Raw genomic sequence first — 25,261 nt, forward strand, 5'->3', positions numbered from 1 at the left:
ATATATTAGTAGTTGATAATTAATAAATGTACCTGAAGCTTTTGTTTTCCATATCAGTCAAGTCCAAAAATTGGTACTTTTTCTTGTCTTGGCCTTCTTGTTCCCTGTCCCGTTTTTCATTTTCTTTCTTGCAAATGTAGCCGACGTATAATTGCAAGGGAACACAAACACACTGAGTGACTAACAAGGCAATTTTTGCTGGTATGTAACGTGGTGCAGAGTATGCTCTAAACATCTGTGGAGCGACAATACAGGAAACGTTGTATACAATCATTGTAACAGCATTTCTGAAAATCCTTTTCGTGTAACCGGAGGTATTGCATGAATTCCAGATGTAAATATTAGTGATAACACAGGAACCACTGTAAAGCAAGTAAAGAGAGAACAAGTTACCAATCTTATGCGACAATGGTAAGCTGATAAGAACGATACAACCAATAATAGCCGGGATATACATGGAAGTGGTTATGAGGGTGATATGACCCCAGCGGGACAACATTTGGGTTGTTATAAGAATAATCATAGCCGTAATAGCACCAATGGGCAACTGCAGTAATGCTGTTTCATATTTGTCGAAACCGAAAGTACCAGTGATAGTGACTGAGAATGTACCAATAGCACCCGTAGAAATTTGGGAACATGCAGTTAATAGGAGCATTGGCCAAGTAAATTTATCGTAGAAAAATAGTTCTTTAACTTGTTGCTTCTTGAATTTCTTTGTTTCCAGCCCAGTTTGGTTAGCTCTAATGTGCTCAACAACTTGAATTTTTTCCTCTTTACTTAAGAACCAAGCATTGGTAACGTTATCTGGGAGGTACAAGAATGTCATCACACCAAACCCTACAGTCACCAAACCAACGACTAAAAACATGATTTGCCAGGAGGTAAAAGCTGTACCGTGGTAATGCAAAAACCCAAATGAAATCAACCCACCGATAATGTAACCAGTACCGGCCTGTGTGGCCCAGAATCCAATTCTCGCACTCTGTTCAGATTTAGTATAATACATACCACTAATAGCGATACAACCAACCGCACTTGAGGATTCAAAGAGACCCAAAAGTGTACGAACGATCATCAGTGAGGCGTACGACTTACAAGCAGCATGACAAGCCAACACAATACCCCAGAGAGTAATAAACGTACCAAGGATTTTGGAAATCGGAAATTTCTGAATCAAGTAAGTGACCACAGGTTCCATGAAAATGTAAGCAGCAGAAAAGATAGTACCCAAATTAGAGAATTCGTCACCTTTCAAATGATCCTTGATACCCATGGATGCAGCATAATTCAGCAGTGCTTTATCCAAAAACATCAGAAGATACGTACAGCATAGAAAAGGTAAGATGAAAAGATCTACCTTTCTCAGCACTTTGGGTGCCAGTTCATGAGAACCATAAAAGTTGGCCTCCTCGCCTGGTACGCCTTCATCCTCAGCAATCATAGAGTCTTCATCAAGTCCATTTTGCTTTAAAAATCTCAAGGCAACGTCGACATCGTCCACACTCGAAGTACCCACAGAACAACTATCAGCATTAACCACTTTCTTCTCAACGTCTATGGATCGTTCCGACATATTATTTATTCCTATCGCTTGTTAACACTTTTACTGCTCCTTATCATGAACAAACCCATTTTCGCGCCACCCAACTTTAGTTGCTTTATATACATATATATCTATATGCACCCGCTGAGTCGTGCTCATCGAGATGCCCATCACGTTCGACAAGGCTGTTACCACCGTGTTTTCGGCCGGACCAAATGATCATTCTTTTGAGGGAAACTCAAAGACCAAATTAACTAAAGAGGATCGCTCGAATATGCAAAAAAAAATTGTTACGATGGCACTCAAAACGGCTACCTACTACCCGTATAATTACAGTTGATAATGGTAGTCATTCAGAAGTTGTTAGTGAAGCTATTTATTGCGCATCTACTTCAAAAAAGTGATATGATACGCTGGAAGTGTGAGATTGGTCGACACAGGGTCTGGGTGGTAGATTTCTTGACTATTGTGTAGTTTTTCATAATACGTAAAAGGTATTCGTTTATCTTATATATGTGCAGGATATTGCTTATGGAACAACTCGGTGTCTAATTACGTGTGCAGAAGGATTGGTAGAATGGCTTCTGTAATTGCTCCAGAATCTGAAGAAGATGAGGATAGAGTTGCAATTTCGAGAAGGAGTAAGAGACAAGTTCATTTTGATGGCGAGGGCGATGATCGTGTAGATCAACAGCAGCATTCGAATCATAGGGATAGGGATAGGCATACACAGCGTAAAAAGAAGAAAAGACTCTCGAATAGGAACCTGCAAGGTTCTAATGGTGGGTACGCTTGGGAAGATGAGATCAAGAGAAGTTGGGATCTGGTAAAAGTGGACGATGAAGGGGACATGGCCTCTCTTGTGGCTAGCATTGTAGAAGCCAGAAAGAAACGTACCGCTAAAAAGAATATAACTCCGTATCAAAGAGGTATTATTAGAAGCTTGATTTTAACTTTAGATTGCAGTGAAGCTATGTTGGAAAAAGATCTGAGGCCAAGCAGGCATGCAATGATTATTCAGTATGCTATTGACTTCGTCCATGAATTTTTTGATCAAAATCCGATATCTCAAATGGGTATTATCATAATGAGAAACGGCTTGGCACAGCTAGTCAGCCAAGTTAGTGGAAATCCACAGGATCATGTCGATGCGTTGAAGTCCATCAGGAAACAAGAACCTAAAGGGAATCCCTCTTTGCAAAACGCACTGGAAATGGCAAGAGGCCTGTTACTACCTGTTCCTGCGCATTGCACAAGAGAAGTACTGATTGTGTTTGGTAGTCTTTCTACAACCGATCCTGGCGATATTCATCAAACTATCGATTCGCTAGTTTCTGAGAAAATTAGAGTGAAGGTTTTGGGGTTATCAGCACAGGTGGCCATTTGTAAGGAGTTATGTAAGGCAACAAATTATGGTGACGAATCATTCTATAAGATTTTACTTGATGAAACCCACTTAAAGGAACTATTCAATGAGGCTGTTACCCCATTACCAGTTAACAAGATCAATAAGGGGTTTACACTTGTAAAAATGGGGTTTCCGACAAGAATATTCGAAGATACTCCTACTTTTTGCTCATGTCATTCAAAACTAGTTTACGGCGGATACTTTTGTCCGAATTGTCACAGTAAAGTTTGTTCACTGCCCACAGTGTGTCCATGTTGTGACTTGATGTTAATTCTGTCTACGCACTTAGCTAGGTCATATCACCATCTAATGCCGTTGAAAACATTTGTCGAAGTACCCACAACAGAAGATTTCCGATCAGAAGACTGCTTTAGTTGCCAATCAAGATTTCCTGTGTTAAAAAATTTTAAAAATGGCAAGTTACTGACAAGTTCCCGTTATCGCTGTGAAGATTGTAAACAAGAATTTTGCGTTGATTGCGATGTGTTCATCCATGAAATCCTCCATAACTGCCCAGGTTGTGAATCCAAACCTGTAATATCTTAGTTAACTTCTGTTTACATATAGCATGATCAACCTTCCATCATATAATAAATTTCAAGTAGTAAAAGACAAAATACTTATTAGTGGGTGAATTTCTACGCTTATTTTTTGTGACGGTACCCTCCTTTGGTATGTTGCTGCTTTTTACAAGAGGATCTCAATAACACTAAAGTTACAAATTAAGTATTTTTCTTGCTATTTACGAACTTGTCAAGCCCTTATTCGTCGACCAAAAAAAAAATCTTTTGTTTAACACTAATATTAATAATAATTTTAAATAAATATCGTTACATTCTATCATGTCATCCTCACAACCATACAACCGAACTCAGAACTCTATCTGAGTTGGCGAGAGAGTTGAGTTTTTCCTTACTGGACTGTTTTTGTTAGGTGTACTAGGTGTTGCCTGTTTGAAAGGGATGGAGTTGGGAGAGGTGATAGGTTTCTGTGGAGATTTAACCAAAACACTATCAGTCATCCGACTTTCTCCCTGTTTCCAGCTGTCAAAATCAATCAGTGCTTGCATACAACCCCATTCCGTAATTTTCTTACTTAGCCAGTGTAAGTTTACTGGTTTAGTCAAGTAATCGTTACAACCAGAAAGAAGTGCCTTTCTTTTATCCATTTGAGAGTTGGATGCGGTTAATGCCACTATGATTACAGGGGCCTGAGAAAACCTCTTAGAAGCACTTTTTTCAAAATTGTAATGTGAATTATTGGGAGTTTTTTGAATGCCAATACCATTTTGTTTTTCAAAATCTCTGATCTGTTTGGCAGCTTCTATACCAGATAAGACAGGTAGTTGCAAGTCCATGAAAATTAAATGCAATCCACCTTCCTTCCAAATATTAACAGCTTCTTGACCATTTTTGGCCAATTTATACGAAATTTTGTGTTTTCTTAGAAAAGAACCTAATATAGCTTGGTTGATGACGTTATCTTCAACTATCAAAACATTGATTTTGGGAAAAACTTTTTCACTTGTAGTCGTAAAGAGATTGGGTAAGGGATCAGGCGGTGAAGAAACAGTAAAGGGTGCGTTATAGAGCGAATTAGAATAATGTGGTGTTTGACTATTTGTTAATATTGGTGACGAGGGAGTGGCGTTGTCCTTTCTTCTTTGCTCTTCTGATATTGGTTGAATTACACCTATACCGGATTCATCAAGTGGCCCGAGTTGTTGTAAAGGGGAGTCTGAATTCATCTCTAACTCAGAAGGAATAACACTGTTGTCATTAATGGGAGACGAATCCGTACAAAGTACTGGCTTATTTTGGAAACCTACCCCTCTCTTATAGCCCTTTGGTAACAGCAAGATTGCCTGCCAAGGTGACTCGGTATCTTTTTCCTCATCCTTCAGTTCTTGTGACGCTCTTCTCAATTGTTCTTCATCAGTTATTAATTTGAATTCCTGGGGGTTACTATCAAGTTTATCTTTTAGATCTGTTTTATCATCACTTGCGGGTTTAGAACTTTGTTCCCTTGAAGAAACTTGATCGTGTAAGTCGAAAATACCAAAAGCTTCATGTTCTGTTGATTGGATTTTCTGCTGTGAAATCTCTTCATTCGTAGGAACATAGTCCACAACATTCAAGATATCTAAAGTCGGTACATCCTGGCGTAGATTGACATTTGAAAATATCAGCAAAGGCTGCGACGCAGATTGAGAACCCATGGTTCCGAATAGCTCCTTATATATGTTAATAACCAACTCATCAGGTTCAAAGATGATTTTATAGGTGCACTCATTTAAAGATTCTGTTGTATAGTTCAGACCTTTTCTAATTAACGACCTTGTGTATTTGTTTTTATTATGTGGTGAGACGTATGTGAGACCAGTTGATGCCATAATTTGATTATCAGGATGAAATTTGGGATACGGTGAAACAGAGGCAAATCGCAGCAATGGGCTTTTAGCAGTAGATGGAAGCTGCTTGGGACTAGTAGAGTATGGTCTTTGTGGACTTAGCAATGGTGCTTCACTGGGAAGAAAATCCACATTCATAGGCGTGGCTACGGTCGGCGAAACGGCAAAGGCGTCGTATAAACCTCCTCTTTTCTGAGTAGGCTTAGGATGCTGGAGCACATTTCTATCCTTTGTAAAGTCTTTTGGAAGACCAAGTATTCCGGCCGTGGAACTCGTAGAACTCTTGTTGCTACTACTGTTAATGGAAAAGTTGCCAGTACCGCCAGCACTGTTATTTTTCTTCAAAACACTACTACTATTATTGTTACTGCTAGTATTATCGGGTTGATTCTCCAACTTGGGTGCGTATAGACCTATAGCTATCGAAGCATTATCATTAATTTCTCGCCATCGAGTCGAACTCAGTTTCTGAAAGAACCTGCTTTTCAAATCGTCAACAGTATCTATTTCATCAAACTGCACAGCGATTGGTTGGTTTACTTCATCCGTCGAGTTATCTATTCGTAGCCAAACTTTCCATAGTAATGAAGAATTGAGCATTTTTTGCCTTCTCTTCTAAATCAGTTTATTCTGATTAGTGCAGACTTACCTAATATTTCTTGTGCAAAACGGCTGAAATTGTACTTAAACCGACGTTATTTTTAAGGTCAAAAAATCTCAAGAACGTTTCTTTTCAAAACTAATCTTACCAGCCTGTCAATCACAGCTCGATTAGTTTCTACACAGTCATTGTTAACAAAAGGCAACCAGACTTATTTATAACTATATAGTCACTGTTAAGTTCATTAGAAAAAAGTTAAAAACCTCGATCCAGGGGCGCTTTTAGGGCTTTGGAAGGCTGAAGTTTAAGCATAGGGCATGAATATAAATAAAACGGTTCTAGGGTTACCGAGAATAAAAAAAGAGGTCAAAGTAAAAAAGCAAAAGAAAAAGAAACGCGATACTTTAGGTACATCAATAATAATAATAGTAATAAGAATAACAACAACGATATATGTGTACAAGTCACATGCAATACATGAAAGGAGTGCGAATAGTAGTCGTGGTAGATGGAGGAAAATGAAGAGCAGGTCTCTACACCTGCAACAGGGGATGCTACGGCGAAGTATCTACTACAGTATATCTTGTCAGCAAGAGGCATTTGTCATGAAAACGCTTTGATTCTAGCTCTAATGAGATTGGAAACTGATGCTTCAAGATTTAATGGGAAATGGTCGACACAGCAGTGGATTGATAAATTAAATGGTTGTATAAACGCTATAAACGTAAAACTGAACCTTTTGGGTTATAAAATCATTCGGATCAACCATGGGATTGGTAGAAACGCAGTAGCTTTAAGGAACAAACAGAACCTCGGTCCCTTTGAAGAGAATACTGAAATAGGAGGCCATGGTAATAGTTTTACAGATTCGCAGCCAATGATACTTCCAGAGAGTAACCGATTTTTCGTATATATTAACTTAGCATCCACTGAGGAGACCAAGTTAGCCACGAGGTTCAATCAAAACGAGATCGAGTTTATTAAATGGGCCATTGAGCAGTTCATGATCAATGGTGAAGCTGTTATCGAAGATATGGCATCTGACACTTCAGTAATCGTGAGGGAGATTAACCGTATTCTCGTAGCGGCAACGGACGACTCTAATTTCACCAAATGGCGAAAGTTCAGTACATTTACTGTAGGGTCTACCGCTCTTCTCCAATTCGAGGGCCTGACGGCTACGGAAATTGAAGATTTATTACTTCGATTATGCGAATACAAATGGTTTTACAGAACTAAGGAGGGGAAATTCGGTATTGACCTCCGCTGCATAGCAGAACTGGAAGAGTACTTGACATCCATGTACAATTTGAACACTTGCCAAAATTGCCACAAATTAGCTATCCAAGGTGTCAGGTGCGGGAACGAATCTTGTCGAAAGGAAGACGAGGAAACAGGAGAAAGCAGTCCGCCCCAAATTTGGCATGTTGATTGTTTTAAGCATTATATTACGCATGTAAGCAAGAATTGTGATCGCTGTGGTTCATTGCTAATCACAGAGGGTGTATACGTTCTTTAAACTAAATATATATCATTCTGTGTTATTTACAAGACCTATCTATACAAACGTTTTGATTACTCGAATTATTTTGATTACCTAAACATGAAAATGACCATAACTCGAGGTTTATATCACTTGTATTAGGTGTATATGCAATTATAATAATTCATTTTAAGTTCCCATTATTACCTCATTTGCTAATACCCCTTTTTTCCAAAAAATCTTTTGCTTCGTTTATCTTGGTTGCCAAAAATGGAGAACCGCCTTTGTCTGGATGGTTGGCTAACATGATTCTCCTATGAACTTCTTTCAACTTTTTTTTGGACAATGTGTTTTCTGTTAGATTTAAAATTTGTAGAGCCTCTTTAGAATTCATTTTTGGGTCGAATCCACCCTTCAAGAACGCAGTGGTAGACTTGCCGCCGTTGAGCCCTCTAGATATCGATTTATATGCACCTGCTGTGAAGTATAAAGTTAAAAAGGTCCCAAATCCTGTTATGACAGGGTGTTCCCCCATATAATTCAAAGCTTGGTCAAAATAAAGGTCCATTCCGGTCTTTTTACCACCCTGGACACCGGCATCAAAACCAGCCCCGCTAACATTAACATTGGCAGAGCCATTAGGTTGACCAGGAATGGGCAGCTGTGGTGCGTCAATAGAGTTAGCGGTATTGCCTTGAGAACTCATAGTGTTATGCGCGCGAAAGAGTTTGTGCAATCTTGTTAAATTATGGTATCCTACCGAAAACGAAGATGTTGAAACTCTCTGTTATTTGTGCTCCGTCAACTTTAACGGCCCCTTTCGAATGAATTCAACTTTGATTCAAATGCCTTTTAGAGTTGGTCCGATTCTCGCTGTTTAGATTTTTTTGCCCGCTCGCCTCGAACTCAGCGAGGTGAAAAATTTTCACTTGTCTTTCTGAGAAATGTACTTTTAACCTCATCTCATCTCATCTCATCCCACCTCATCTCCCACTTATAACAGTTGCTATCTTTCGACCAGTGACATATCAAATTAAATTCCTTGATTATTGTTTGAAAGATATTACTATTTGTGTTGTTGATATTGTTACCACTGCCCTCGTGATTTACATTCAGAAACTAAAAGGAAAAGGAAAAAAAGTTAAATAAGTACAAAACATGAGAATTTATCAATGTCATTTTTGCTCGTCACCATGTTATCCCGGCCATGGGATTATGTTTGTGCGTAATGATGCTAAAGAGTTTAGATTCTGTCGTTCTAAGTGTCACAAGGCCTTCAAGCAACGTCGTAACCCAAGAAAATTGAAATGGACTAAAGCTTTTAGAAAGGCTGCCGGTAAAGAATTGGCTGTGGATTCTACCTTGACTTTCGCCCAAAGAAGAAATGTTCCTGTCAGATACAACAGAGAATTGGTTGCCACAACATTAAAGGCCATGGCTAGAATCGAAGAAATCAGACAAAAGCGTGAAAGAGCTTTCTATAAGAACAGAATGAGAGGTAACAAAGAAAAGGACTTCTTGAGAGATAAGAAATTAGTCGAGTCTAACCCAGAACTATTGAGAATTAGAGAAGTCGAAATTGCTAGAAAACTGGCCAAAGAACAAGAAAGGGCCGAATCTCAATCTGAACAAGAAGAATCTGAAGAAGAGGAGGAAGATATGGAAATTGATAGTGATGAAGAAGAGGAAGAACAATTGGAAAAGCAGAAGATCCTGCTAAAGAACAGAAGAAGAAACACAAAGAAAATCGCTTTTTAGCTAGAACAGAACTATGTCTAATTTCTCTTTTTTCTTTTCTTATACTTATTTAATGGGATAAATAAGAATCACCTGTATACTATTATTACATTACATAACATTTCACAATAACTATTTTCAAGGGTCCTCTTAAATTCTTCCCAGAGGTATTATATAACCTAGTTGTATAATACAACACATAATATTAATAGACGCTGTCTATTAACTCAAGAATTGGACATGTCCAGAAATTTCTCTCCAATTGGTGATCTGACAAATTCACAGAAGTCGCGAACGTCATTTTTGGATAGGATCTTGAAATCAATAATTTCAAAAATTGGCAAACTTTGGTACATTCCATACCATAAACCAATGCGAACATCTAGCACTTGCCCACTTATCAACATGATATCATCTTTATGGGCTGAAAACAATCCTTCACTCATGTAAAAACACATTTCTTCTTCTCCATTTGTGATATTGAGACAATGAAGATTCCTCACTACCATTTTGCAGAAAAATCCTTCAAAACGGTCTGTACTAGACTCACAGAACAAGAAATCCACTAAGCGAACAACAGTTCTAAATCTTTCGGATCGATGAATACTACCTAGCTTCTTTCCGTTTCCATCGTCAACATTACCCAAATTATTATACTTCCTTGTTGTTTTATTCTTCAGGCATTTTAAATCTACTATCAGCCTGCTCATATAATACCGTCGTGATTCTCTGGAAAAATGGCGAACAAACTTAACGAGGTGGTCGATAGAATATAGATGTGTACTTCCTAGGATAAGGGCATTTCAAATTCATCTTTACTCCAAATAAAAAACAAAAATATAAAAATATAACGACAACTGCAGGACTCGAACCTGCGCGGGCAAAGCCCAAAAGATTTCTAATCTTTCGCCTTAACCACTCGGCCAAGTTGCCAACTTATATGTTAATGTTGTATTTCATTTTGAAATACATCAGTATGACAATACTTCATTCTAAGCATTTATAAAACACATATGAAACAGTCTTATAACGAAACGAACAGATTGAGCAACATAAGGTAACACTCTGCTTTCCCGAGCTGAACTAATTGAACTAATCAAATGTATAAATACCTGAACAATTAGTTTAGATCCGAGATTCCGCGTTTCCACTATTTAGTATAAACCATATCTTATATAATATATAGGATAAGTAACATCCCGTGAATCAAGTTAATAATTCATTTTAACAACAACTTACTTGCCTGAGATAGTATATATTAGGATTGTCAAGACACCCTGGTATTACTCGAGCCCGTAAATACAACAAATAAGTTAGGAGTATGTGCTGTACTAACACGGGAGAGTCTTGACAATATCTTAAGAACGAAACCTGTTGTTAAACGGATTATCAACTTGATCCACAAAATGTTACTTACCCTGTATATTATGTAAGATATAGACTATACTGTTGGAGTAAGTGATTACAAATATACATTCATTCGTATAAATTGGATTAGGTAAAATCTAATAATAGGATATACTGTAGTAGTAAGATAAAGACATATTAATTGACCAGAACTTAGTATATAAGAAGATAAGTTATAACCAAATTTTTATCATCAATATTCCGAATTATTTCGGAACTATTGGATTCAACACAATCAATCAGCATGTGTTTCATATACCTCTCTTGTATAAATCAAGAAAGGAAAACTTACTCTTAATTATTACAACTTACTAAACTACTAATAATCAACATATACTGTTGTAATAAAATCAACTATCATCTATCGGCTAGTATGACTACTAGCCGATAGATGTAGTCTGTTTTTATTCAACAATTCGGCGGTTTCTGTCTTTTATCAATGACGTGATTATGCCGATCATATTAACTAGTGTTTCATTAAGTATTGTAGGGTTTTTTCTACCAAGAAGGCTTGAGATTCAAATTTATTCAAGATGAAGCTAGATACCGATGAGAGGATGAGAGTAAATAGAAAAAATCTGATAAATGGGCAAATTTTTGATTTTAGAATCTAAATATACATACAGATACATTGAGCAGCACGAAAAGGTCAATATACCCTAAAATATAGCAAAATATTTAATTTCTTGGAAAACCCTATCACGAGTTACTTTTCCGCCATACTGTTCTGGTGTACTTTCCAGACCTTCATAGCAGCTTAGATTAGAAGTCCAAGAATATAATCTTTGTTCGTTAATGTAGGGATTAAAAAAAGTGGCTTGCCAGTGTTGAGAAGTTATGTCCCAAAGCTGCAGCATACGTAAAATTCACAATAGAAAATGACGGAAAATATGGCATTGAGAAAATGTAAATACAAATAATAAATCTCCAACAGATGGCGCTCCAATTGTATGAAGATGATGAATAATTGAAACCAGTGCAAATAAAGAGTGTGGAGGTGTATGCAAACTGCGAAACTTGATCATAGACTTTCAAAGCGGCAAACTAACTCAATTAATTGATCAAGATATTGCGCTCCAAGCTTTTATTCAAACGAGTGTCGAGTCCAGAATTTTCTTTAGCAGCAATTGTTTAGACTTTTGCATTACTTTTGCGCGGTTAATGAGCTTCATTTAGGAGGTTTCATTCAACCAAGCTTAGTTTTCTTGAATTCCATATAAAAACATACATATGTAGGGGTATGATGTTCATAATACAATGCACTAATTTCATAAAGAAAAAAAGATAAAATAAAAAGGGAGATTCGAGCCGACGCTCAAAGCTGTTTCTCAGTACTCTTCAGTATTTGAAAAATTAAGCATGTCAATTTTTAGAAAGTTTTTTCTCCTTCTGTAACTTGGAATATATGCATTCATGTATGACCATGTCGTAACACGATCGAACCAAGCAACTTCTTCTTGTGCGAGTTTCTTAGCGATACCAGGAATGCCTCCTTGACGTTCAAAAGCGATTCTTTCAGTTTCCCGTTCAAAATCTTCCTGACATAAAGCCAGATATTTCTCCTGTTGTTCAGGTTGCAGTTGGAGATACTGTTGGTAGGTGATTTCTTTGTAATAGACAGTTTTCATTTCGAATATATCAAAGGCTTTTCTTTACGTTCGATGAATTTCTTTCAACCAAAAGGTCGCTGACATAGTAAGATGTTGATCAATGATTCACTCCAAACGTGCTCTTTTTTATACATTTTTTTCTCGAAGTACCCCCTCATCTTATTTTCACCAGGCTTCCAATTTGCTCGCATTTCTTTCTATTCTATTTTCCCTGCCAAGCGCCGCCCTGGAAAAAGGGTCCCTATGTAAAGAAACGCCACACATTCAATTAGGGGAGGTACCATTTCATTAAACACAACCACACATCATTTTATCCGCCATTTGGCATAAGTATCAAGTTTTTCTATAGTGATTTAGTGCATGGAACGTCTACTTCTACTATATAAACATGTCTTTTTTCACTATTAGACAAAGTACACATAATTTTAAAGTATTATCAGTGTTCTTCAAATAAAAAGTAAAAAAACCAAGCTTTACAAACATAAATATAATTATATAACAAATGGCGATTACGCTTTACCTCGTAAAATGAGAATATCACTTAAAACTCTCATCCAAACTGGGTAAAACGGTATTATCCCCGAAGGAAACACTTTCCCGGACCCTTGATACCTGTACCTTTACTTGGGCGGTACTGCATATCATCGCCCCCTATATGAAGAACCCTTTTTTTTCTTGGCAATAATTATAAACAATGCGCGAACAACATGTCCTATTTAACCGCCCGCCGCTGCCACAGAAAATAGTCTAGAATATTTGTTCGAGGCCCACCTGAAAAGTAAGATAGTATGCTTGAGCTCAAAAGCCTCCTCTTCAATCATATCTATTATTTTAAGGGTATAGGGTCCATTTTTAGTATACAAGAATAAATGGTCGGACATTCTGCCCCAGTTGATGTTCATCGCTCTTTCAGAACCCATTATAAGACTAGAAGTTTTTGAAAGTGCATTATATTCTTTCTTGTTGGCTCGAGCTACTCTTGCTTGCAAATGAATTTTTTTATTGAAATCAAGTACGGACACTATAACAAAAAAGTTGCTATGAATATTAAAACTTTGTGCCATCAAGATTACAAAAGAATCACCATTGAATCGTTATTGAACCCAGTTGAAGAGGTTATATACTGTAAAAGGGTCCAAGATAATTTAAAAACCAGTAATAAATACACTAATGGATCCTTGTATGCCAGCACAATTAGTGCCGTTTTAGTTCCACACAATGTCAAAAAGAGAAGAGGAGTCACTAGAAAGTGTCCACAGTGTGCTGTAGTAAAGACTTCTCCGCAATGGAGAGAGGGTCCTGATGGAGAAGTGACATTATGTAATGCCTGTGGCCTATTTTATAGAAAGATATTTTTGGTTTTTGGTAAGAGTCTAGCTAAGCGGTACTTTAACGAGATAAAAGGTGCCAGTGTTAAACGAAAGGTTCCAAAGTGCCTTTATGGAGTTACAAGGACATGTTGAGGGAATTTATTTCTATCTAAATACTACATACTTTGTGAGACACCAGTAACTAGAAGTTTATCGAATTTTAACAATCGACAATCAATAAATCATAAACTAACATTAATGCGCTATTCAAAAGTCGACCTTGCCATTCAATTCAAGTGCTTAATGAGTTCCTTTAGTTTTTTTTTCATCATCACATTTCTTCAAAGAAGAGCTCATATTGAGATATAATCATCAGATCACGTATAAGGTATCACCGATATGGTAATTCATTAGCACACATATATAGTTGTATGTCGTCAAATGAATCTTTGCTCTTACCATGTTTCTACATTCAATCTTCTGAGAAAGCTGTTATAAAACTGCAATCTTATCGTTGGAATAAAACATTCTAGGATTCTCATGTTAAAAAACCACAACTGAGGCAAAAGATTAGTGGGCTCTACCCTAACCCTCATATATGATTCCTCGGTTAGTCACTATAATATACCGCTGGATCCAGGATTATTTCCTTTGCTGAAATCGTATGATGACTCGCCTTCGTTCCCGTTACCTGACCTGACAAAAAATTCATCCCATACAGATCCTGAAGTGACTTGAAAAAGAATATCCATAATATCTTGATTATTACTATTGAACTGGTTATTCACTGCAGAAGTTATATTCATAGGATCACTTTCATTCATCAGTGGATTGTTTTCGTTCACATCTAAAGTATCACATTGGGCAATATTACTGTGTTTTTCCAACTCGGTAAAAAACTCTTCTAAAGGTATATCGAAAGGTACTTTTTCATCAAAATTGCTCTTATTGAATGTCTTTTGATTAAAAGTGTTATTATCACACTCAAACATGTCAGTTCTTTTACCATAACCTAACACACGTTTTGCCTGAGCCGTTAGAGTATTAGAATCGGAGAGAATTCCATTGTCGTCTTTCAATGGCATAAATTTTAGCTTTATCACTACTGATGACAAAATCTTGTAACTAGTGTAGCAGGTCTTTGCAGATTCACAAAAACCTATCAAATTTTTCAATACTGTTAATACCTTTTCACTGTATTCAGAGACTTTCTCCTGCGAATCATTTATGTTGTTATTTGAGTAGAAATTCACATAAAGGTACGTCATACCTGTCATAAACATATTGTGAACAGCTACCCACGTGTAACCAATTTTTTTATTGACACAAAGATTGTAAAATACATCTATGGTTCCCTTTGTACTGTTCAAGACAATTTCGAAAGCAGTGTCATTCAAAGTAGGGCACTTCGGAGAAAGTCCGTAAAGAATACTCTTCGAGTAATGATAATTCAAGTCAAACCAGATGCTATTAAATTTACAATTCATTACATCAAAGTTTTTAGGGACGTCCACTTGGAACCAATGTTCAAGCTCGTTGTAGGTTTCGATTCGCCAACTCTCGAGGTCCATAAATCTCCTAGGCAATTCTGCACCGGGAGCGTAAAGTATTCTCACGATGCTGGCTTGGATCCTTCTAATTTTATACATGGCTAATGCGATAACTTTCGAGGAGGGATTCGGGTTTGGCAAATCCGAGTAATCATCGACATTTTGGTTAGTTATCGTAATGAGTGAATCGTCCAAAAGACTAGGATATCTGGTGGTAATACTTTCTTCAGGAATACCAAAAGGTCGACCAAAATAAGAACAAATTTGCCGATCTAAGGAGTATACGCACCAAAACAATCGCCTACGAATTTCCCTTGTAAAGGCGTCATAATTCTTATTAATTTTCTCTGAGTGTAATCCTAGATCAACAGTCAACCTTAGTACAGAACCCATAGTATACCAAACACCTGGAACATTTGGCCTCATTATCGAATAAATCACCATCAGCAAAGTGCCTGCCAATGCCTCCAATCTGTCTGAAGATGAAAATAAAGATGTAATGTATCTGGTAGCACGCCTTTTATATGTAGCGACAGTACTTATGTCTGACTTAAGTACCTGCGTAGCGTGACCAATAGCAAATATAATGTTCAAAAAGAAATACGGTATATGGAATTCTGTCGGTAGTTGAATTACTGAACTCATATTATCTTTTTGCAAAAACACCCAAGTGTCATACCATGGGACATTCTCAGAAAGATGTCCATCAACATTCTCGGTAGTGTTCTCGTCCTTTGATTCCGTGTGTGCTGTAAAACTACTGCTGATTGGAATTTCGAACTCTGTATTTATATTTGATTGGTCAGATGCCAACGCAATATCAGGATTCCAGGGTCCATAAATAGGTTCATAATATTTTTTTAAGAACAGTTCCCTATGCAGTAAAGGTAGCTGCGAATTAGTATCTACAAAAAATCTGGATATCATAACTTCAGCAACATGACGAGGTGGCAATTCCAAAGGATCAAAGTGAGGGTTATTCTCAGCTTCGACATATTGTTTGTACTTTTGTTCTCTTTGTTTAATATCTTCATCTAGTACATCGTCCCCCGAGTATTGTCGAAAATTAGTTGCGGTAAAGACTAACCTGGCGAACGAAATACCGGATGAATCTCCTAAAAAAGAATTAAAACTACTTTCTTTTACTGTGCCCAGTGCACTGATCTCCTTATTACATTGGTGCAGCTCTTCTGCTCTTGCGTTTGAAGCAATTGGACTGCCTGTTTCAGGTAACAAAGCATTGCCGTCCTCTTCCTTTGAATCTATCAGAAATTCTTTATGCTGTAAACTTATATTCTGTGGGGTTTCTATAGTTTTGCTCATCGAAAGCGAAGATTCCATAGAATGTCCTTTCTGAACCAAATAATCTGCTAATAAACCATTGTGTGGCAACAGTCCTGTCTGCCGCAAAGATGCAACTGAACTGTACTTTTCTAAATCGAAAGGCTCGTCATCACTTGTAGCAGGGATATTCCCCCGTACTTGCATGGGATCTACACCACACTCTTTCAACATACGCATCATGACAGCCAATCTATCTTCTAGAAAAAAGACATAAGATCTTGGAACATCCTTCCCGGTGGCTGGGTCCAAGGAAACACACGGTACTTGTAGTTTTGCGCACCTTTTACAGCTCGGAAATTCCTGATCACATTTGATCTTCTTTAACCGACATCGTTTACATGCAGTTCTAGATTTAGAAATTGCTATATTAGGAGAGTCGCCTTTTCGTAAATGGCTTCTATTACTTTTATTTGAGTTGAGTTTCTTTTGCTTCATGATTAATCACCATCTTCGTATGTTTCACATACTTTAAAGGGTCACTTGTGTGTAAATAAAGTAAATCACCTTACGTAACTAAAAATTTTCACTTTTGGTATTAGATGAAGCTCATCGCGGTAAAAAAAAAGGAGATGCAATTATTCTGACTTTAAAAGGGTGTAAACAAAGAATATCCGCAACGAAGGCCGGCCCAAACGAGGAGTAACAGTTAATTATCGTAATAATGAAGTTGGGTATTATACCTTATCAAGAGAGTACCGACATTGTTTACAGTAATGTTCCCCAAAATCGGGAGGAACGGAGGAGACCTAATCTACCACAGTTGGAAGCAACGCACCAAATCAAATCATCAGTTCAGAGTGAATGTTTTGAATTTGTACGCACAGAGGATATTCCTTTAAATCGCAGACACTTTGTGTACAGACCGTGCTCTGCGAATCCATTTTTCACCACTTTAGGATATGGTTGTACAGAATACCCGTTTGACCATTCTGGACTCAGCGTGATGGACAGATCCGACGGATTATCAATTACTCGAGACAGAAACGACTTGGTTAGTGTTCCAGACCAATACGGTTGGAGAACTGCAAGAAGCGATGTATGCATTAAAGAGGGAATGACATATTGGGAAGTGGAGGTGATTCGTGGAGGCAATGTGAAGTGCACACCAGGAGTTGATAACAAGGAAAGAGCGGATGATTTAGTTGATAAAGTGCAAAGTGGTATATACGAAAAAATAAACAAGCAAGTAAATGAAACCCCACACCTAAGGTTTGGAGTTTGCAGAAGGGAAGCCGGTTTAGAGGCTCCCGTTGGGTTTGATGCGTACGGGTATGGTGTTAGGGATATTTCTTTAGAATCAATTCACGAAGGAAAATTGAATTGCGTTTTGGAAAATGGTTCGCCATTGAAAGAGGGCGATAAGATTGGGTTTTTACTCAAACTTCCTAGCACTGCTGCTCAAATCAAACAAGCTAAGGAGTTTACCAAAAGAAGAGTTCTAGCGTTGAACTCGAATGTGAATACAATGAATGAACCTTGGAGAGAAGATACCGATAATGGGCCTTCGAGAAAAAAATTGAAACAAGAGACGACGAATAAGGAGTTCGAAAGGGCATTATTAGAAGACATTGAATATGACGATGTTGTTCGAGACCAAATCGCCATCAGATACAAGAATCAGTTATTCTTTGAAGCCACAGATTATGTGAAGACAACGAAACCGGAATATTATTCTTCTGATAGAAGAGAGAGGGAAGACTACTACCAATTGGAAGATTCATTCCTGGCTATATTTAAAAATGGTAAATACGTAGGTAAGGCGTTCGAGAATTTAAAACCGTTTTTACCACCCTTTAGCGAATTGCAATATAATGAAAAGTTCTATCTTGGATATTGGCAGCATGGTGAAGCTCGTGAAGAGTCTAATGATAAAGGCACAACCAATGTGAAGAAAAAAAAGCAGCAACAGAAGAAGAAAAAGGGATTGATACTCAGAAACAAGTACGTGAATAATAACAAATTGGGTTACTATCCGACAATTAGTTGCTTCAATGGTGGAACTGCAAGAATAATTACTGAAGCAAATAAATTGGAGTATCTCGACCAAGTTAAAGCAAATTGTTGTGTCGGCAGAGATTCAAGAGTTAACACGCTGGATACATTGTACAAAGAACAAATAGCAGAAGACATAGTATGGGACATAATCGATGAATTGGAGCAAATTGCCTCAACAATAACCTAGCATTTAAAAGGACATAAGTCAAAGAGCATTTAATGTACGTAGTTTAGATATGCTTATACATTCATAAAGACAAGTTCATAATCTGTATCTTCTCCAAATTCTGAGAGCGTCAGGACATCACCGCTTCGTAGCTCTATATATCTGGCTCTAGGAACCACAACGTTGTTCAAGCAGGTCCCATTAGAGGAATCTAAATCCATAACATAGCATTTCAAAACGCCACCAACATTCCTAAACTGGATAACACAATGCTGCTTTGAAGAGGTTTCTTCGGGTATACCGATATCTGCGATCACAGTTTCCTTCCTATCGTCAAAATCTGAGTCCAGACTGTGACCCAGTTCACGACCGACTAAATAACAGCTTCTGTCATTCAAGTTATGTCTTTTCCACGGGGCGTTATCCTTGCCATTCTTTTTGTATACCAATAGCTCATAAACAGTTCTATCTCGTGGCTCCAAGCTACGCATATCCATATATTTGTCTGGTGAAATGGCATCCTGCGGTTCTACATGCTTCAAAGCTACTCCTTCTTTGTTATTCGACTCCAGCTCTAACAGACCGGAAGGATTAAAGTCTGGCAGGATATTAACATACTGCGGTTTCAATTTCTTGCTCGCATACCCATAGTTGCTCGTGTTATAGGGTCTTTTGCGTCTATGGAACATGTTTATATACAAAACAGCCCAATATAATGTACATAGTGCTTGTAGTAGCTTTCTTCCATCATTCATACATTTGCTTCATTGTGGAACGCCTTTATTGTCCAGCCATGTGAAAAGAAAGCAAAAAAAGAAAGAGAAAAATTATATAGATCAACATGCTCCATGAAAAAATTAGTTCGAGATGAGGTGTGAATAAATGAACCGGATTAAGAACACATTCGCTGTTGCCAAGAGGTTAAAACTAAGTAAATTTATGACCAACTCCGACTTACCAAGTACATTCGAAGGAACTGTTGATTTGGGAATTATTGGTGGTACAGGTTTATACAATCTAGCCTGTCTAGAGCCCATTGCCTTACTACCACCCATGGTAACACCATGGGGTATTACGTCGTCTCCCGTCACCATCTCACAGTTTGTGGGCACGAACAGCCACTTCCACGTTGCGTTCATCGCCAGACATGGTATCAACCACGAATACCCACCTACTAAAGTACCATTTAGAGCTAACATGGCAGCCTTGAAGAACCTAAATTGCAAAGCCGTTCTTTCATTCAGTGCTGTGGGGTCGTTGCAGCCTCATATCAAGCCCAGAGATTTCGTATTACCACAGCAAATAATTGACAGAACCAAAGGGATAAGACATTCTTCGTACTTCAACGATGAAGGCTTGGTAGGTCATGTTGGTTTTGGACAGCCTTTTTCTCAAAAATTCGCCGAGTACATTTATCAGTTCAAGGATGCGATAACGAACCCTGAATCTGAGGAGCCGTGTCATTTACATTTCGACAAAGACATGACCGTTGTGTGCATGGAAGGCCCACAGTTCTCTACGCGTGCTGAATCCAAGATGTATAGAATGTTTGGTGGTCACGTTATCAATATGAGTGTAATTCCAGAAGCCAAATTAGCACGTGAGTGTGAGCTGCCTTACCAAATGATTTGTATGTCTACCGATTATGACGCATGGAGAGACGAGGCAGAACCTGTTACCGTGGAAACCGTTATTGGTAATCTGACAAACAATGGACGCAATGCAAACCTCTTGGCCTCCAAGATCATCGTTTCAATGGCTAAAGAAATACCCGAGTTCATGCATTCTGGCGATGGGCTGCACGGTTCCATCAAGAAATCTATTTCTACCAAACCGGAGGCTATGTCCACGGAAACCTTAGAGAAATTGAGATATTTATTTCCTGACTACTGGTAATAGTTTGCCATCAATTATATGTAAAATACAAATGTGAAGAGAACAAATAGCTATAGAAAGTTTTTAAATCTTTTTATTTTTATTTTTTTATATTTTTCCCCTTGGAGATTGTGAGTTCATCATGTATGCATATTTACTACTTGGAATGTAGCCCTTCCTAGCTGCAGGCGTATGCGGCGAGCTATTGTAGGTGCTAGCACCTAAAAGTGTGCCACTAACACTGCTGTCTCTTTGTAGAGTACCAGACACGTTCTTCAAGTGTGCAGAATAAGATTTCTGTTTTGTCTGTTCCTCTGCCGTTTCCTTTTGTCTTGCTTTCAAAGGTGTCTCTAGACCTTTGAAGAGAAATGTTGGATGGTTTTTACTGCTTGTTTGAGGAATATGTGTTTTGTTTTGTGACAACTTATGAGCCATGGAAGCGGACAAGCAGTGCGGTTCTTGTGGTTGCAATCCACGGTCGACAGATGACTGTATATCCACACCCAATAGTTTTTTTTGCCTATTGGTCAGATTCAAATCACTAACATTGACGGTGGATAAGAGCTTCCAAAGGGAAAACAGTATATTAAGTAAAATTAACAGGTGGAACAAGTAGTCGACAAGTTCTGTCGTTAACCAGCTGAACGTTGAGTAGTATATGATGTTGGCCCGCTTTACCGCGTGAAAGGTTAATAAGTATAAATGAATTCTGGTCACACTGTTGCAAATCTGTGTCCCAATATGAGTGTTTTCTCGAAAAAACCTGATAAACTTCACCAACAGGTTCCAGACCGCAAACGCAATCGCGTTTGTAATAATCCTTTGCGTCTCCGCCTCCTTATTTACCGTTCGACGAGAGAGTTCTTTAAGCACTGGACTTTCAAAGTTGCCCAATTTGAACACTGGTGTGTCATTTTGTGTCTGTAATGAGGGCTTGCTGTCTGTGTCCGGCAGCAGTTCTGACATGCCGTTATTGTCTAGGCTTAATTGATCCGCTTGGGCCTTCATAGTTCCTTTTGCCACTATCTTGCTTCTGCTACTGTACTAAAACTATATATCTGTCAAGTTCCTATACTGGGACTCTTTTTATTCATTATAGTCCTTCCTATTATCATTAATATCAAAATTATTATTATTGTCATCGATATTGTTATTATTACCATTTTCGATTTTCATTTTTTTTCTTTCATTTTTCATTTTCTAGCCCTCTTTAGACCTGAAATATTCATATAAAAGACCTAAGATTATTTATAAAATATCTTTTAAACCTAAACATTGTCGAAATAAAACCTGATGAAAATAGGGTTGGAACATCTTTTCTTTTTCCGTTTTTTTTAGACAACTTAAGTATTCGAACTTTAAGGAACTGATAAAAAGAACTCCACAGTGACGTATAGGCTGAAATAGATCATTGACTTGCGGGAGCTAGCAGCAAGCTTTACTTTTTAATCATTTAGAAGTTTTAATATCATCTTTTTTGCTGTGCGTTAAAGGAATTCACGAAAAATCGCTTAATTTGCACATTTTCATTCGTTCTCCCCTTTAAAAGAAAATATACACTGGGATAGACTTCCTTCGAACCAAGTGCTGCTTTTGAGTTCTTTCGTTTGATCTTTCAGCGTGAGACAATTAGAACTGAGTGAATCAGTACTTTTTTTTTGTTCGGATCATCATCAGATGGGATTTATAGCGAATATACTGTGTTGTTCTTCAGATACCTCTAAAACACGTCGCCAACGTCTGCAACCAGAAACTAATCACAACCGCAACCGCAGGCACAATTCAAGCCAAGTACAAAACCCAAACCGGAAGCAAAAGGCTACTCCAAACGGTGACAAAATGCAATATTCCGCACCAGATATCCTTTTATCCAGTACTGATTCAGGCAGCAATGCGGCCGCCAAGGCGACCCAGGTTACTTGGAATGGAAGTAACGGGAAACTAGGTCCTTTATCAAGAAATCACTCGGACGACTCTTACGGAGAGGAGAAAGAATATGAAGATTATAACGAAGGGGACGTGGAGATGACAGAAGTTAACAATGCAGGGGAAGAAGACGACGATGAAGCGAAGGAAAAGCAAGACCATGTCGTCCATGAATATAACGTTGATGCAGATAGAAATTCGAGTATTACTGACGAAGCACCACAACAGAGTCAGTACCAGGTTGATCAAGAAACTATAGATCCGCAATATATGGCCAGCAGCCCTGACAATACCTTGAATTTGATACCCACTATAGAGGAAGACTTTTCTGATTTGAGACATTTGCAGCCAGACCAGTACCATGCGCCCGGCTGCGACACTCTGCTACCACCCAAATTGGAAAAATTTCAACAGAAGAAATGTCTGATCTTGGATCTGGACGAAACTTTGGTACATTCTTCTTTCAAATACATGCACACTGCAGATTTTGTTTTGCCTGTCGAAATTGACGATCAGGTCCACAATGTCTATGTGATCAAAAGACCGGGTGTCGACGAGTTTTTGAGCAGGGTGTGTCAGCTCTACGAGGTTGTCGTCTTTACGGCAAGTGTTTCGAGGTATGCAAATCCACTTTTAGATACACTGGATCCTAATGGAACCATCCATCATCGTTTATTCAGGGAAGCTTGTTACAACTACGAAGGTAACTACATCAAGAACTTGTCGCAGATCGGAAGACCACTATCTGAGACAATCATCCTAGACAATTCACCAGCCTCTTATATCTTCCATCCGCAACATGCCGTGCCAATATCTTCTTGGTTTTCAGACACCCACGATAATGAGTTATTGGATATCATCCCGCTTTTGGAAGATCTTTCATCAAAGAACGTGTTGGATGTGGGGAGCGTGTTAGATGTAACTATATAAGATTGCACAACAACATAAAAAGCAGGCTCTTTTTATTTCCTCCCCCTTCGATTATGTGTTTGGTTGAACGCATATTTTCGTTTCTTACTCTGTGAACCTCACCAGATATTTATAAAGTTAATGAATTTATTTTGGTTATTACATGTATCAATTGTACTTTACGTGTGACATTTACAGATACATATATCCGTATACACTAGCATATATGAATATATACCCTATACGTATATCTATATCATGCCCGCCTTTCCTCCATTTATGAGCTCATTATATCTTATGCAGAAAACCAAGAAAAATAAAAACCATCACTTTGCATTAGGAGATCTCAAATTTTCTATCATTGGCTTTCCAATTCTATCAATAACATCATGTGCCCATAAAACGTCCAGATGGGAATACTCATCAATGTACCAGATTTTGTACACTGCATTTGCTTCATGATTAATGAAATGATTGATCAGTCGTTCACCATCCACTAATCTATCCTGCTTTGGAATAAACATTATGATATGTGGAAAATCATCACTACATTGTCTTTTTGAATTTAAATGTAGGTTGTCGTTACTCAAATTAGTGCCGCTGTCATCATCATTCTTGGCAATGGGAAACCATGTTTTCTTATCGGGAAAAATTTTGTCTGCACCCTTCTTAAAACTTAGCTTGTTAGGAAGAGGCGACAACCACCATTGCATTAATTTGACTGAAATATGAACAGGCGAAAACAAAAAATTTCGGTCTCTTAGAATTCTATCCCATAAAGCATCATTCCAATCAAATAAATAGTTGAACATGATGTATGAAAGAAAAGAAAAAATCTTGGTACCAACCATCAGCTTCCTCATTGTCATCATCAGAGGTATGAACGATCTTCTCCCAAAGTACCACGGAGAATCAATACCTTTTGCCATTAGCCTTACGAATGCTTTTTCATCCAGTAAAGGTCCGGGGTAAACTGCAGGTGCCAAGGCAACGAAATTTTCTAGCTTATCTACTAACTTAAAATCACTTGCGTATAATTTCTCGCCATTGACAAGTCCCATGAATCCTTGCGTTGTACCTTGTGAATGCGCCACGAGAGATAATTTAGCATATCCGGTAGTATCCAAAACATAGGTTATAAGTGCTTTTAAATCGTACTGAACCATCTGGTCCATATCCCAATCCCATTTCTTGGAGTGATCGTTGCCTAGTTTTTTCATGTTCCACTTAGCATTCAATCCACATCTGTTATTACCCAACCAAATATCATATCCGGATTCATAAAGAAAATATGCCAAGGATTTTCTACCTGAAGATGCAAAAGCGCCGCAGCTTTGTAAAAGACCATGCAATAACAAAATAGGTTCACGTTTCACTTCCTCTACACTATCGCTTAATCTGGACTTGAAGTGCCATAAATCAATGATAAAACCATCGTCAGTTTCCACTTCAAATTCTTCAATATCAATACCGTACTCTTTATAATAGTACTTCAAATCAGGTATCAGCCTGGTATCCTCGGCAAGTGCAATATTCTGGAACGGATTCTCCGCAGCATAAGGAGCTTGGCTCACATTCGCTTCTAATTTAATACTATTATTACCGTCACCATCCTCCGATAAAGAGGTGTTACTAGTCATGGACAGCTTGCTGGTCACAGTACGGTCATATTCGATATTGTTCTCCTGATCCCTTCGTAAATCTAAAGGTGTCGCAGAGGATATAGACAAGGGCCTGGAGTGGCGTGCTGACCGTTTCTTCTTCTTGTCGTTTGGCTGAATCTTTGTTCTTGAACTTCTGGTATCTCTTGGATCGTTCTTGTGTTGGAAATGGACTGTCACGTAATTTTTCCATAGTGACAACACGAATAACCCCGTCATAAACGAAGTCAGAATTACTGCACTCACCAACCGCTGGATCTCATCAACGACCTTGTTTACCATTTCCCTGTCGTAAAGGTGCTACTGAGATCTCAAGAATAGTC

The 25,261-nt window shown here is 38.1% G+C and overlaps 16 protein-coding genes and 1 non-coding gene across 17 annotated transcripts; 7 read left to right on the forward strand and 10 right to left on the reverse strand.

Moving 5' to 3' along the window:
* Window positions 1-19: 19 nt before the first annotated feature.
* Window positions 20-1,576, reverse strand: THI73 (Thi73p; the record flags this gene model as incomplete). The annotated part of the gene is made up of 1 exon (XM_056224113.1): window positions 20-1,576. The coding sequence occupies one exon, from the start codon at window positions 1,574-1,576 to the stop codon at window positions 20-22; it is 1,557 nt and encodes a 518-aa protein (XP_056078064.1).
* Window positions 1,577-2,123: 547 nt separating this feature from the next.
* On the forward strand, window positions 2,124-3,500 carry SSL1 (TFIIH/NER complex subunit SSL1; the record flags this gene model as incomplete). Its single annotated transcript, XM_056224114.1, has 1 exon — window positions 2,124-3,500. The coding sequence occupies one exon, from the start codon at window positions 2,124-2,126 to the stop codon at window positions 3,498-3,500; it is 1,377 nt and encodes a 458-aa protein (XP_056078065.1).
* A 325-nt stretch (window positions 3,501-3,825) lies between these two features.
* SSK1 (mitogen-activated protein kinase kinase kinase SSK1) lies at window positions 3,826-5,964 on the reverse strand (the record flags this gene model as incomplete). Its single annotated transcript, XM_056224115.1, has 1 exon — window positions 3,826-5,964. One exon carries the CDS (start codon window positions 5,962-5,964, stop codon window positions 3,826-3,828), a length of 2,139 nt encoding a protein of 712 aa, XP_056078066.1.
* A 509-nt stretch (window positions 5,965-6,473) lies between these two features.
* On the forward strand, window positions 6,474-7,484 carry NSE1 (Smc5-Smc6 complex subunit NSE1; the record flags this gene model as incomplete). Its single annotated transcript, XM_056224116.1, has 1 exon — window positions 6,474-7,484. One exon carries the CDS (start codon window positions 6,474-6,476, stop codon window positions 7,482-7,484), a length of 1,011 nt encoding a protein of 336 aa, XP_056078067.1.
* A 172-nt stretch (window positions 7,485-7,656) lies between these two features.
* PAM18 (Pam18p) lies at window positions 7,657-8,154 on the reverse strand (the record flags this gene model as incomplete). Its single annotated transcript, XM_056224117.1, has 1 exon — window positions 7,657-8,154. The coding sequence occupies one exon, from the start codon at window positions 8,152-8,154 to the stop codon at window positions 7,657-7,659; it is 498 nt and encodes a 165-aa protein (XP_056078068.1).
* Window positions 8,155-8,606: 452 nt separating this feature from the next.
* Window positions 8,607-9,206, forward strand: RLP24 (ATPase-activating ribosome biosynthesis protein; the record flags this gene model as incomplete). The annotated part of the gene is made up of 1 exon (XM_056224118.1): window positions 8,607-9,206. One exon carries the CDS (start codon window positions 8,607-8,609, stop codon window positions 9,204-9,206), a length of 600 nt encoding a protein of 199 aa, XP_056078069.1.
* Window positions 9,207-9,412: 206 nt separating this feature from the next.
* Window positions 9,413-9,895, reverse strand: TEN1 (Ten1p; the record flags this gene model as incomplete). The annotated part of the gene is made up of 1 exon (XM_056224120.1): window positions 9,413-9,895. One exon carries the CDS (start codon window positions 9,893-9,895, stop codon window positions 9,413-9,415), a length of 483 nt encoding a protein of 160 aa, XP_056078070.1.
* Window positions 9,896-10,036: 141 nt separating this feature from the next.
* Smki_12.trna2S lies at window positions 10,037-10,118 on the reverse strand. Its single transcript has one exon. It is a non-coding gene; the product is annotated as a tRNA-Ser (tRNA).
* Window positions 10,119-11,920: 1,802 nt separating this feature from the next.
* Window positions 11,921-12,220, reverse strand: SMKI12G0880 (uncharacterized protein; the record flags this gene model as incomplete). Its single annotated transcript, XM_056224121.1, has 1 exon — window positions 11,921-12,220. One exon carries the CDS (start codon window positions 12,218-12,220, stop codon window positions 11,921-11,923), a length of 300 nt encoding a protein of 99 aa, XP_056078071.1.
* Window positions 12,221-13,242: 1,022 nt separating this feature from the next.
* GAT3 (Gat3p) lies at window positions 13,243-13,665 on the forward strand (the record flags this gene model as incomplete). Its single annotated transcript, XM_056224122.1, has 1 exon — window positions 13,243-13,665. The coding sequence occupies one exon, from the start codon at window positions 13,243-13,245 to the stop codon at window positions 13,663-13,665; it is 423 nt and encodes a 140-aa protein (XP_056078072.1).
* Window positions 13,666-14,129: 464 nt separating this feature from the next.
* Window positions 14,130-16,841, reverse strand: PPR1 (Ppr1p; the record flags this gene model as incomplete). The annotated part of the gene is made up of 1 exon (XM_056224123.1): window positions 14,130-16,841. One exon carries the CDS (start codon window positions 16,839-16,841, stop codon window positions 14,130-14,132), a length of 2,712 nt encoding a protein of 903 aa, XP_056078073.1.
* A 226-nt stretch (window positions 16,842-17,067) lies between these two features.
* On the forward strand, window positions 17,068-18,588 carry BRE2 (Bre2p; the record flags this gene model as incomplete). The annotated part of the gene is made up of 1 exon (XM_056224124.1): window positions 17,068-18,588. The coding sequence occupies one exon, from the start codon at window positions 17,068-17,070 to the stop codon at window positions 18,586-18,588; it is 1,521 nt and encodes a 506-aa protein (XP_056078074.1).
* Window positions 18,589-18,641: 53 nt separating this feature from the next.
* PML1 (Pml1p) lies at window positions 18,642-19,256 on the reverse strand (the record flags this gene model as incomplete). Its single annotated transcript, XM_056224125.1, has 1 exon — window positions 18,642-19,256. The coding sequence occupies one exon, from the start codon at window positions 19,254-19,256 to the stop codon at window positions 18,642-18,644; it is 615 nt and encodes a 204-aa protein (XP_056078075.1).
* A 193-nt stretch (window positions 19,257-19,449) lies between these two features.
* Window positions 19,450-20,463, forward strand: MEU1 (S-methyl-5-thioadenosine phosphorylase; the record flags this gene model as incomplete). Its single annotated transcript, XM_056224126.1, has 1 exon — window positions 19,450-20,463. The coding sequence occupies one exon, from the start codon at window positions 19,450-19,452 to the stop codon at window positions 20,461-20,463; it is 1,014 nt and encodes a 337-aa protein (XP_056078076.1).
* Window positions 20,464-20,550: 87 nt separating this feature from the next.
* On the reverse strand, window positions 20,551-21,450 carry POM34 (Pom34p; the record flags this gene model as incomplete). Its single annotated transcript, XM_056224127.1, has 1 exon — window positions 20,551-21,450. The coding sequence occupies one exon, from the start codon at window positions 21,448-21,450 to the stop codon at window positions 20,551-20,553; it is 900 nt and encodes a 299-aa protein (XP_056078077.1).
* A 669-nt stretch (window positions 21,451-22,119) lies between these two features.
* Window positions 22,120-23,298, forward strand: PSR2 (putative phosphatase; the record flags this gene model as incomplete). Its single annotated transcript, XM_056224128.1, has 1 exon — window positions 22,120-23,298. One exon carries the CDS (start codon window positions 22,120-22,122, stop codon window positions 23,296-23,298), a length of 1,179 nt encoding a protein of 392 aa, XP_056078078.1.
* A 305-nt stretch (window positions 23,299-23,603) lies between these two features.
* On the reverse strand, window positions 23,604-25,220 carry YEH2 (sterol esterase; the record flags this gene model as incomplete). The annotated part of the gene is made up of 1 exon (XM_056224129.1): window positions 23,604-25,220. One exon carries the CDS (start codon window positions 25,218-25,220, stop codon window positions 23,604-23,606), a length of 1,617 nt encoding a protein of 538 aa, XP_056078079.1.
* Window positions 25,221-25,261: the final 41 nt, after the last annotated feature.

This window comes from Saccharomyces mikatae (assembly GCF_947241705.1).
Source record: "Saccharomyces mikatae IFO 1815 strain IFO1815 genome assembly, chromosome: 12".
Classification (NCBI taxonomy): domain Eukaryota; kingdom Fungi; phylum Ascomycota; class Saccharomycetes; order Saccharomycetales; family Saccharomycetaceae; genus Saccharomyces; species Saccharomyces mikatae.